This window comes from Rhinatrema bivittatum, chromosome 1 (genome assembly GCF_901001135.1).
Source record: "Rhinatrema bivittatum chromosome 1, aRhiBiv1.1, whole genome shotgun sequence".
In the NCBI taxonomy this organism is placed as follows: Eukaryota; Metazoa; Chordata; class Amphibia; order Gymnophiona; family Rhinatrematidae; genus Rhinatrema; species Rhinatrema bivittatum.
In genome coordinates, this window is record NC_042615.1 from 759,158,428 (window position 1) to 759,171,079 (window position 12,652).

At 39.7% G+C, this 12,652-nt stretch overlaps 1 protein-coding gene across 5 annotated transcripts in view; it reads left to right on the forward strand.

The window, feature by feature from the left end:
* The window catches only part of ADAMTS12 (ADAM metallopeptidase with thrombospondin type 1 motif 12), a 1,111,988-nt gene extending 1,099,621 nt beyond the window's left edge, over nucleotides 1-12,367 (forward strand). For all 5 annotated transcript variants that reach the window (XM_029579144.1, XM_029579126.1, XM_029579135.1 and 2 more), the window contains exon 24: nucleotides 9,311-12,367. In XM_029579144.1, the coding sequence (XP_029435004.1) occupies nucleotides 9,311-9,429 (119 nt within the window). In that variant the 3' untranslated portion in view covers nucleotides 9,430-12,367. The remainder of the gene's footprint in view (nucleotides 1-9,310) is intronic.
* Nucleotides 12,368-12,652: the final 285 nt, after the last annotated feature.

Sequence of the window (12,652 nt, forward strand, 5' to 3'; positions counted from 1 at the left end):
GAGAGAGAGAGAGAGAGACTGGTTGGGGAGATGAGTGATGTGTGAGAGACAGAAACTGGTCCTGAGGGTGTGACTTGTGTGTGTGTGTGTGTGTGAGAGAGAGAGAGAAGAGACTGGTTGTGGTCCCTAAGGAAGAGGACTGTGAGGACAGCTTCAGCAGCTACTGCTGCTTCTGGTATGGCCTGCAAGGGAAAGGAGTAGGAGAACTGCTGGAGAGGGTAAGTAAAGGTGGCTTTTTAAGTTCATTTTTCTTGATTGACTACCATTTTAATTATTGGGTAGTATGTGATGTGTCTGCTGTTTGAAATATTTTATTGGTGTTTGGTAAAGCTTTCAAAATTTGCATTAATCTTTAATTATTGGATATTCTATTCATCAGCTGTTTTGAAATTATCTTATTTGTATGGTTTTATAATTATGATTAATGATTTATATATCTTTATATTATTGATTTGTTTCACAAGGAATGGTGAAATTTTTGTTTTTCCATTGCTACACTGTATAGAGTCTGGCGTGATGCGTTTTACAGTTCAGTTTTTGTCTGCACATTTCTGTCTGTGGCTTTATTCTGTATTTGATGAGAGGTCTGTCTCTGCTCTGTGTGTGTGACCATGATGAGAGATTCTGCTAGCATAGGGATCTATAGCAATCTGGTTTGTTTTGTTTCCTCAGTAGGTGGTGTATTAGTATTCTAGGACCCAGTGTAATATTTACCCTTGCTTTTTAACAGGTAGGGTTATTGTTGTTTGAGTCCTTGGTGTTATTACTGTTGTGTTACAATGGGATTGCAGTATAGATTTTGAGTGTCTTTTTTGCGAGGTTTTGTGTTAGTTCACAATGTGCCTGGCAGTGGAAGGTGTTTGTGCTGCTGTTACTGTGAGCTGACACCAGAATTTGAAAATATCTTTTAGTATGATGAGCTGTAAGGGAAACATCCAAGCTCCATTGTTTGGGGGAATTTCAGTGGATGCACAGAGTTACAGAACTGGAGGTGCAGGATTTATATTCACATTCTGTCCCTTCCTATATATTCCAGACTTCACTCTCATAGCCATATAGAATTAGTTGAATGAGGCTATCAAATAATTTTATAGTGTGAAACTGGCCAGCTTTTTAAAATTACCCAGAAGAGCCTTTGGACTTTTTTATTAACACTTTTTTTAATAACCAATTTGAAAGCACGATCCATGCTATAGAAGTGGGTGTGATGAAGAAATGTCATTTTGGCTCCCCCCCCCCCCAATTCTTCTGTCTAGCGACACCACTGATTTTCTGTGACCTTAAGCATTAGTACAAGAAGGATTAAGGGGGCGATGCTGGAGAGGCACACCAATGCATTGGCCCTCGGGCGCCGGAGACCCTTGGTGCGCCACTGGGTGCGAGTCATATGGGGCCGCAAGTGGTGGCAAAGAGGAATGGAGATTTGGCGGGCCGCGAGCAATGCCCAACCTGCTTGTGACCAGAAAACCACACAGTCAGCGGGCGTGATCGAGAATGAGGTAGGAATTGGGGCCGAGACTGGGGGGTGGCGGCGCAACGGGGGCCGCAAGGGAGAAGGCTCGCCTAGGGCGCCAAATCCCCTTGCACCGGCCCTGGCAATGCTGGTCACCACATCTCAAAAAGGATAAAGCTGCACTGGAGAAAGTGCAAAGAAGGGCGACCAAAATGATAAGGGGCATGGAACGGCTTCCTTATGAGGAAAGGCTAAAGAAGTTAGGGCTGTTCAGTTTGGCGAAGAGACGACTGAGGGGGGGATATGATAAAAGTCTTCAAAATCATGAAAGGACTTGAACAAGTTAATGTAAATTAGTTATTTACTCTCTCAGATAATAGAAGAACCAGGGGGTTCTCCATGAAGTTAACAAGTAGCTCATTTAAAACAAATTGAAGAAAATTATTTTTCACTCAACACATAATTAAGCTTTGGAATTAATTGCTAGAGGATGTGGTTATAGCAGCTAATGTAACCAGGTTTAAAAAAGGTTTGGATAAGTTCCTAGAGCAGAAGTCCATCAACTGCTATTAATCAATAAGAATTAGTTGTTTGGGATCGGTTTATTTAATGCTTGGGTACTTGCAAGATACTTGTGACGTGGTTGGGCACAGGATACTGGGTTTGATGGACCCTTGGTCTGACCCAGTATGTCATATCTTATGTCCTTATGTTCTTAATAGACACTACTTTCAAAACTAGATTCAACACAAGGCTATATTACAGTTAAATATCTTTTATATTTAACACCGTTCTCATTTTTTTCAGTAGTATTCACTGACAATATTTTCTCTGCATCAGAGTTTCCCAAACTTGGTTTTAATTTCCTTCAAAAAGATGGTTTTGTTTCAAGATTTCCACAATGCACATTTATAACCTTTGTATGGTCTGAAAATCCTGTTCATTTGCATATTTTGCTATCCTGAAAATAGCCCTAGTCGAGGGTCTGAGAAAATCCTGCCGAAGATCAAACCATCAAGGCACAAAGATGTACAAGATGTCCTTTAATCCTTATTTGTGTCATTTAAAGGATGAGTGCTGGGTTTTTTTCATCTTACACTACTATTACTATTATTTATCATTTTTATAGCTCTTCTATATGTATTCAGCATTGTACAAAAATACATAAGAGACAGTCCATTCTCCCTAGAGCTTACAATCTTTTTAAGACAAACATAATGTACAAATAAGAGACTTTGGGAATTCCACAGGAAAATGGTTAAATCAGCAACAAATCAGTGATCAGAAGAATCAATATAGAGCTATACAACAATACAACGCTTGTTATGTGAACTACCTTTGTCTTATCTTGTAGATAATTTTTATTCTTTTGTTTTTATGATTGTTTTATTAGTAAGCCACTTAGAAACTGGGATACAGCAGCCTATAAATGTTTAAAATAAATAAATTAAATGTAGTCCTCACCCGGGCACTTTTAGTGTATGCTATTACCAATGTACCTGTTTAGATATTACAGGTAAATTATTATAATTTGATTTAAAAAGAATCTGTGATATAAATACACACAGATTCTTAGGGTTGAGGGCTGACATTGTAAGTTCTCATCCTTCACAAAGCATTTTGTTCTTCTCTAAATGACCTTCTGGTGTAAGAATATCATAATGAAACATTTTATAGAAGAGTGGAACCACCTTTCTATTTTCTGCTTTGTAAGCTGAAGACAGAAACTTGCACAGGAATATGCATTTATATTTGTAATAAAGAAGTTCATCATGAATAAAGGTTGCAGTGCATTCCCCATAGGCCTGAAATCCAAAATGGAAACACCATTGTTAAGGGATTACCAAGTCTGAACTAATTTAAAGACCTCAACCATGGTGTCACCTGTATATAAGAAAAATAGAGTGTTAATAGAACTATCACTGAAAAAATTAAAACGGAGCCTTGATCTGAAAGTTGTAACAATGCACTTTACTACAGAGATTAAGATAAAATAAGAAAAGCTTAATAGGAGCTTTATACTGGACAGATGAAGGCAATGAGGGTACTCAGGTTTCAAAGTACCTACAGGAAAGTGATTAACATGTTCCAGGTTGCTAGGCAACTCTCCCTTCCCCTCTAGGGTTGATAAACTACAAAAGGTAATGAATAGCACTTTGCTGTCTGAGTGGAGATACCTTCTGCTGTCATTCTTCCAACATGGAGGGAATATGACAGGTCTCTACATTGAAGTGCTTCCAATCTTATAAATTGCAGTGAATGTGAATACAGTACTAGCCTTAGGTGTACTTTCAACATAGCATTATGTGAGAACTTACTACTGCTATTATTTTTTTTTATCATTTCTTGATATTACTAGACATATACAGTTCTGTATAGATGTACATAAGAGACAGTGCCTTCTCCATAGAGCTTACAAACTAGCCAGGACACACAGACAAGAAGCTTCAGGAAATATATTTGTTATAGAAATAGGTTAAAATCAACAAAGCTATGATCTGAGAGAGCCAGGGTTTAAGATCTAAATGCAGCCTTGAAAAGATGGTCTTTTAGGGAAGATTTTAATATGGTCAGAAAACTGCTGGTTGCAATGTAAAAGTGTATTAAGGAGGAGGGGTTTGTGATTTTTTTACAAAATGTTATTTGTATTCCGCCTAGCTTGACACATAAAATAGATTACATTCAGGTGCTATAGGTATTTCCCGAAGGGCTTACAATATAAGGGTTTCATTTATTAAGTCATGTTAATTTCCCAGAGATGAAAATACCATAGGGTTTACAAAGCTGAGGTGCTCAGTAAAATATCACCAGGAAAAATACCACAGGTCTGCTGTCCCAGAAAATTTCACGCGTTGGCTTCCCCAGATTATGGGATCACCATGCTTAAAAAAAACAATCAGCTCGAGTAATAACCCCCCCCCCCCCCCAAGTGCAAATAAGCTTGCTCTAAACATACTACCCCTTCTAATCCTCCTTTCCCCACAACCTTTATGAACTGGCTCTGCACCCAATACATTTTGAAATAGCAGTGATCTCCTATAACCCATTTAAACCCCTTCACCCTTAAATAACTGTATTAAACATACTAAGTAGAGATGTGCTCCGGCTGAACCTTTCGGTTCGGCCTTCATTATCGGCCCACCGTGGGAAATTTCATTTTCCCACGGTTCTGGCCTTTTTTTTTTGGGGGGGGGGGGGGGTTAGTGCGCACTAATTCCTGTTAGTGCATACTAACTCCCCGTTAGCGGGCACTAACATCGAAAAAAGTATTTTCCCGAAATTTCGGGAAAATTTGCTTCATTTTTCAGAGTTGCCGAAACAGTACAAATTAGACAATTTCATTGAAATTGTCTAATTCATCCCAGACGAATGCACATCTCTAATACTAAGCTACCCCACAGCCCGTAATCTAAACTTAAATAGAATCAACCAAACAATTTATGAAACACTTTTTGTATAATTTGTTCTCTTATAGTTTTAACTTAGACTTTTTGCTTACCCTTATTGCAAAGAAATAGTCTGACTCAGGGGATCTCCTCAAATACTTCAGTTTGAAAAAAACTTGCATGGCAACAAAGTTAGACTGATGCATTTTGCAGCAAAAACTCTATTTTATTGTCTTCTTTTTCCTTTAGAGCTTGTATAGACTGACCCTCCTTGCTAGACAGCCTCTTCCTTTGGATCACATTTCTTTCCATTCATGATCATCTTCTTTATACTGGACATCCTCACTGTTCTTTCCTTCTGATAACATTTCCAGAACTCCAAACATTCTGATAGACAAAGCAGGTAATAGCCCTTGTTGACAAAGTAACAGGTAGATTTTCAAAGTGTTGCTCATGCAAAAGTGGCCCCATACACATGTATGTGGGCCGTGCACGAGCAACACAAGTTTTAAGAAGTTGGGAAGTACACGTGAAACCCCTGAATTTTGCAAGGCTGACCATGGCAATGCAGGTAACTTTACTGCTGTTCCTGATGAGGTGCAAGTCTGGGCAAGTGAGATAGAGAGAGCGAGAAAGAGACTATTTTAAAGGGCCAATTTGACACTATATATATCTCCCACTCTTAGAGGGGTACTTTCAACTCAGGGTGGGTTTTGGAGGGCAACAGTGTTACATTGGTCTGCCTAGGGTGCAAGGGTCTGTAGACCCTTGTAATACTGCCCTCCCCCTAAACCCACCCTGAGTTGAAAGTGGGATATATAGAGAGAGTGTTAGATTCTCTCTTTCTCTCCCTTTCATGCAGTAGAGATATTTTAAATGGTGCACGTGTAATAAAATCGAACGTATTTTTGCTTGCACGCGCGTTTATGGGCAGACGTGTGCATCTTTTCAAATGTATTTGTTAAAATTCAAAGAAAATAGGAAGCCCCAATGATATTTAATAGATTTGGTTCTTAATCAGGAAGTTAAGATGTTTCACCTTCTTCCTTTTCAAAAAAGTAGCTGGAGCCAAGTCTGCAAAAAGCTGAATGTGGGCTCTGTTATACAAAAACCAATTTTTCATTCTGGCTTTGTTCTGCAAGGCTTGTTTATCCTGAAAGTAATGGAAGCACACCACAACAGGAGTTGCATCACCAGGGAGTCTTTCTTCAATACTATTGAAGGACCACAAGTCAGGACCACGACAAGCGGCAAAACATCTTTGACTGTCTCCTGAACATGCTCCACTCCATTTTTTTCAGGAACTTCCAGAAATCTCACATTAGGATCTTCTCTGCCTGTTTCCCAGATCTTCACATCTGGCCTCTAACTGCTGAACTTTTTGTTCCAGTGATCTGATTCTTGAATGGGAATAATCTGAACTATCTATTTGCTCCTCCAGATGTACCTTTGTGAAGTCTGCCCCGAAGACTCTACTTCTGTCTGCAAATTTGTAACAGGCCTGGAGACTTCTGTATGCAGGAGCTGGAATGCGCAGATTAATGCTATCAGATTTGCATTAGTAATAGAGGCATCCAATATAGCATCTTGTCCGTGGGTTGGAGCAATTCCAGCTTGGCTGATTCTCCTTTTCCTTCAGTCTCCTGACCCTTTTGGCAGATTTATAAATTTTGAAAGGCAGGCTGCATAGTTAGGCTTTGGAACCATTTTAATACGCAAAAATAAAGGTAAAGTACCTTATTCCCAACAATTATGGCCTGGGCAGGCCCTTTTAACAGGAGCTGATAGCTTCAGTTAATCCAGTTGGCAAGAGAGGCTTAAAGCATTGTACTGCAACCCATTGACAAACAATTAAATTGTGAGCTTCAAAACGGGGCCCAGGAGGACTTCACGCCACTGTAGAGAAAGGAAAAAAGAAAAAGAGTCCCATCTGCCTCCAGAGCAGCCAGTCTTTCGCAGCCCCAGAGCTGAGGTGCTTGCTGCCCAAAATAGGCTCCTGGATACCACTGCAGTTTGGGCCTGCTCTCTCCTCGCTCCCCCCCCCCCCACCCAGGACATTCCACTCACATAATTCGCCAAGACCATTGGTAGTCCACATTCTTCAGTCTTCACCGGTGTAACTCACTGGTTCCAGTGAATGTAAATCTGCTATTCTCTCATCTTCCCTGATAGCTCTATTTAGTCTCACTAGCTGAATTAAATGAGATATCACTGATATTCCACTAAGGGGCTACATGATTCGAATGATAGCAGCTGGGAGCTGCTATATCATGAGACAGGCCGCTGTGTCAGGGCTACTACTAAAATCAGGGTCTTCCGTGAAGAGTCTTACCCCATTTGAGTATATGCAGATTTAGCATTCTGATCCTGTTATTTTATGAGGGAGAATTTCTTTAACCGAGCCTCAACAATTTCTCCAGGCAGGGGAGGGAGGAGTACAGGAATTAAGCAGCCATATTCCAGCTGGCTTACTTGCATCTCACCAACTTTTTAATTTTATAACCTCCAGATGCAGGCCCCATCCCAATCCATTCCTTTTAACAAAACTTTGCCCCCACACCCACCTGAAGCTGGCCTCCTCATCCTATCCCACCCTTGCCACCCACCTCCCTTGGACTTGCCAAACTTGTCCTGGTGGTCTAGTGAGGACCCAGAGCTGCCCCCTAGAATCCGGACCTGGTCACTGGCTGTCTCTATCACATGATAGGGTGAAGACTATCGGTTGACCAATGCCATTTTGGAAAATGGCCATCACTCAGTTTGGAGCTGGAGCATAGGTAGTGTTCTGGGCCACCACTAGACTACCAGAGCAAGCATGGTAAGCCTTGGAGGGATTAAAGATGTGAGCCAGGCTATGGGGTAGGGTGGGAGGACTCTGGGAGGAGCAGGACCAATGCCCAGAAATTCTGAAATTGAAAACTTATTTTGGCAACTTCATTCAAATAAGGGGTGGGATGGTGGCCTACAGTGACCCCTGGGGTCTTAGCCACACTTAGGAGAGAGAGATGGTAACTGAGGCTGAGCAGCTGCTTTAAGACATGGTCCCAGAAGCATCAAGATGTGCGATAGAATCCCGATGCTCGGGGGGAAGTTTGCTACAACTCTTGAATTGTAGCTAGCTTGGAATCAAATAAAATGGCTTGTGATTTTTGAGGCAAGCTGCATTATTTGATATGCATTTATTAGGCTAGTAATGAGCTGATTAGCATACATTTGCATGCCAATCGACTCATAAACATACTTATGATGCAAGGGTCAAAATAACGCACGGTATTTTAAATGCTACGTGCTATTGCTGGCCTTAGTTCATTTACCATGTGGTAAATGTCCAAACGCAACTTAATAAATGAGGACCTAAGTTTGTAGCTTAGACAAAGGAGAGTAAAGTGACTTGCCCAAGGTCACAAAGCAGGATAAGGATCCTGGCTTCCCTAGTTCGCAGCCTGCTGCTCTAACCACTAGACTTCTCCTCCAATCTGCTTTTTTAAACAGCAAGATGACATTCAGAGCCTGATTCACCAAGTCTTTTCTCCCATTCTGTGTCCATGAGAAAAGAGCTTGATGAAACAGAGAGAGGTTTGGATCTCCATTATATTCACATTATATTCATCATCATGCAGAATTTTAGTTGCTGTATTGTTACTGGAGAAAATGTTATTATTTGCAGGTTGCAGCATCTCTGATTGGATACAACATAAGAATCATCGTTTTGGGGGATGTAACAATAATAACATTTAAATGGAATGGAATTTCTGTGCAAAAATCTATAAATAAAAGAAACATGAAAGGGTACATGGTTGGCTGCAGAACTTTCTAGAAACTTTAGAAAAAGAAAAAAAAAACATACTACAGGAAAAAACAATAGGAGAAAAACAAGGAATATGAAGGAAATGAAGAAGTAAAATGCTCCAAACTTTCTTTGTCACAGGACATTAGTTCATTAGCCCCTTTTTTGTCTAGTGACATGACTGCGAGTTCAGATTTCAGTGCAGGATCCAAGTAAAATGAATCTGTAATTAATCTGTGTCTCTATAGGAGACAGTTTAATTGCAATATCTGCTAAAGAGAAACCCCTGAACCCCCTGCAAGAAGTAAAGTGGATCCTGAGTACTAGCTGAGATCCATCGGGGCGCTGGCACGAGCCTGAATGCACATTCCCATACAGATCCTAGGGACTGATTTATTCAACAAGCTTTCCTCCATAGACACAGAATGGGAAGAAAACCTTAGTGAATCAAGGCCTTAGTGCTAGACTTCTCTCCTTCATATTGCAAAGCATTTTTGTATTATCCTGGTATTTGTCTGAAATGCGTTTCCCACTCATTTCAGGGAAAGAATAAAGACTGTATTGTATATGTTTACAGATGAAATAAAAACAATAAACAGTACTGTATTCATAACAAAGAGAAAAATACTATCAGTTGCTGGAAATAATATATATTAACATTTTTTTTTTTGTCTTTGGTCCTAGGTCTGGCTTGCACTAAGGATAAGATGTCAGTTAATTTCTGCCAAACTGTGAAATCTATTGGCAAATGTTCTTTGCCAGCCATACAGACTCAATGCTGCTTCACTTGCTCCCTGCAATAGGGTGCTAGTCCCAGGAGACCTGCAACGACCTGCTACACAATCAATGGAAAACAAAATACTCCATTATAAAACCAAAGAACAGAGTGACTCACTGGGCTTACGTTGCTAGGGATGAAGTTGATAAAATGTAGCATTTGTTTCACATTCTGTCTTCAAAAAATGTCCATTACTGTTAGAACTTCATGCTATATATATAATGTATATTTTATGGTAAAGGATCACTTTGCATTTCTTGTAGTTTTCAGCTATTTTTACTGTCATAGTTCTATAGATATTGAAGGTAACTTTCAAACAACTAAGTGTGGCGATATATACGCACTTATAATAGTCACACAGATACTCTCGTTTTAGAACATACATGAAATTCTACCCAGCAACATTTGCGCATATGTGTGCTTATACATAAATGCATGCCATGCATTGAAACCACGTACTTTTCCTACTTATTTTGAAAACATATGCACATAGAGGTGCACTTTAAAAGCCCGGCATGTGCATCAATTAGGGGATGCGCGAATGAGTCGGTCTCGTGCGGGCTGGGTGGATTTTAAAAGCCACCTGGATACGCGCGTATCTCCCGCAGTGCGCACATCTCCAGAGTTTTCAAAAAGGGGGCGGGGCGTGGGCCAGAGATGTGCACGTAAATACATGCACCTGGACATGCACCCAGCTCCCCTGCCACGTAGGTTTATTTCTGCTCTGGAGGAGGTGTAGGTTATAAAATAAAGAAAACTAGGCAGATCTGCAGGGTTTGAAGGGTTGGGGCTAATTGGAAGGAGTGAAGGCTATTAAGCTAGGGAGGTTTGGAGAACCTTTAGTTTGGTTTAACTGGCAAAGGCGTCAGCGTACACCACTTTTAAAGTCCTCGAACTTATGCGGTAGAAGCGGGATTTGCGCACACATGCACATGCCACTTCAAATTTAGCATGTATATTTGCACGGCATGTTGCATTTTATAACATGCGTGCATATGCATGTGTATGTTATAGAATGGCTGCACCCCTGCGCGGCCGGACTATTTTATAACATGGATGGAAACGCGCGCCCTCGCACTGGTTTGAAACTTACCATCCTACATTTTACGTGTGAAAGTTAAGTAGGACTTACTCGCACCAAACCCTCTTTATGCACGTAAGCCACCATATTTTAAAACATGCATGCCTAACTGAAATTAGCCAGTTTACCAACCACTCCACCAGTTTGCCCAGTCCTTATCCAGATCATCGAGACCCTCCTGGTTCTTCAGTCTGAACTCCCTTCAATTCATGCAGCCCTCCCTCCCAGTCAATAATACACAATAAACAAGCCTCATATCAGTTAGGCCAGATAATTAGCAAGTATAAAATTATACAAGTTTCCAAATATACGGGTACGTCTTTCAAAGTAGCAATTTAGATGAGGAACTGTTGGCCCCACCCCTATTTTACGTGCATATAGGTGTGCTCAAAACGAAAAGTACTTGCATACTTTTGACTTTTATAAAACATCTATTATGCAAGTACAGGTTTCTTATGTGCATACATGCTCATTTCTATATGTGTACGTCTTTGAAAATTCACCCTTTTATGTATAAAAATCATTCAGATTTGTAAATAAGAGTTGAAACTTTCAAGAAAACTCATTCAAGCCTTTTCTCATTTCCCTTCTCGATGTCATAATGTATAACCCAAATGAAGAAAATGTGTTGCAAATCTATTACAGCAATCTGTATTTTCCAAACACTGATTTCCAAAATAATGGATAACCCAGCACCTACCTCATTTACCCTTCCATTTTATCTACTTTACTGTCTCTCAGTATCCACCTGCTATACTTAAACAAAAAGCTGTAGATGTTAGATAATTCATCAAAATTATCATTACAATATACTGAGGGCAATTTTCAAAAGGTGTTTACTCAGATAAATACTGTCTGGATACTGGTGCCCCTTAGCAGATATTCTCTGGGCTTGTGTTTATTTTGGAGCACTAGTGAAGTAAAAATCAGCAATGATACGTGATACATTTTAAGGATTAAATACAGCTTTAATACAGTAATAACACAAAGAACTGCTGAGTTTAAATATTCTGAACTATATTACTACAAAGTCTCAATTAAGTAAAAGGTGCTACAGAAAAATAGTTTGCAAAACCGTAGATCAGATCGTCTCTGGTGTTACTTTTCATTTATTTGTATTAGTGGTAGATTTATGGTCAGTTAGTCAAACATATCCCTTTTCTTGAAGAAGATAATTCAAGTCTCAAATGAAATGGATCTGTCTCTGGCCATAGAGGTTAATATATTGCAGAAAGCTCACTCATGTTGCATTAGTCCCAAGGAACTTCACATCTACCAATAACAAAGGATTACAACCAAGATATTAAAAATGCAAAATATAAAAAAATGTGTTCACAGTTTTTGGAAAGACAGTAAATAAAGAATGTTGAGTTTGGTGCAGTAGAAGAGATTATGTTGTAAAATTGTAACTTTATGGCTGAATTTGTTGTGATTATTCATATCTCCTACTTAATGTTAAAAGTTACTATAAATAATATATGTACAGTATACCTCATTCTTATTTAGAAACAAATATATTAGGGTATGTGTTTTCATGATTACTCTGCAGGTTTGGGTAGATTCATGATCTGTGCACAGTTGTTGCCAGCTGCACATCTTATTGATAAATGCTGGAAACATCCTAAGTGATGAGAACCATTTATCTCACATATCACCAATCTGCGCAGCCAGAAAGCAGTGATACAACAATTACAAATTGACTTCTTTGTTTATAGCTGTTAAATTATCTCAGTTTTGCATTCAAAAATGTTGATCAACAATATGGTGCTATTGCATGATGGTGCTAACGTTTTTTTTATACTACACAATATAAGGGATAAATGAATATACTTTAGAAAGCATTAAGGCTCTATTAATAGAATAAAATGGCTCTTTTTTATCATATCATGTCATGTTGTTTTATTTCTCAAAGAATGTTTAGAGAGCTACTAGGCTATCTCTGGGGTATCTCTTCGCTTCCAGCGTAACTGATTAGCTTTGGCAGAAGTGTCGGGCCCAGGTTGCGGTAGGAGGCTACCATGATCCGGGCTGAAGGTAAACAGTTATATAAGGTATAGAAAGGGTGGGGGAAGGAGGGGGGCCCAGTGGTCCAATTTTATGTTAACCAGCTAATGCAGGGCATTTTGGGGAGCAGGCAAGAGGCTCAACTTCACAAGGAGGAGGGCTG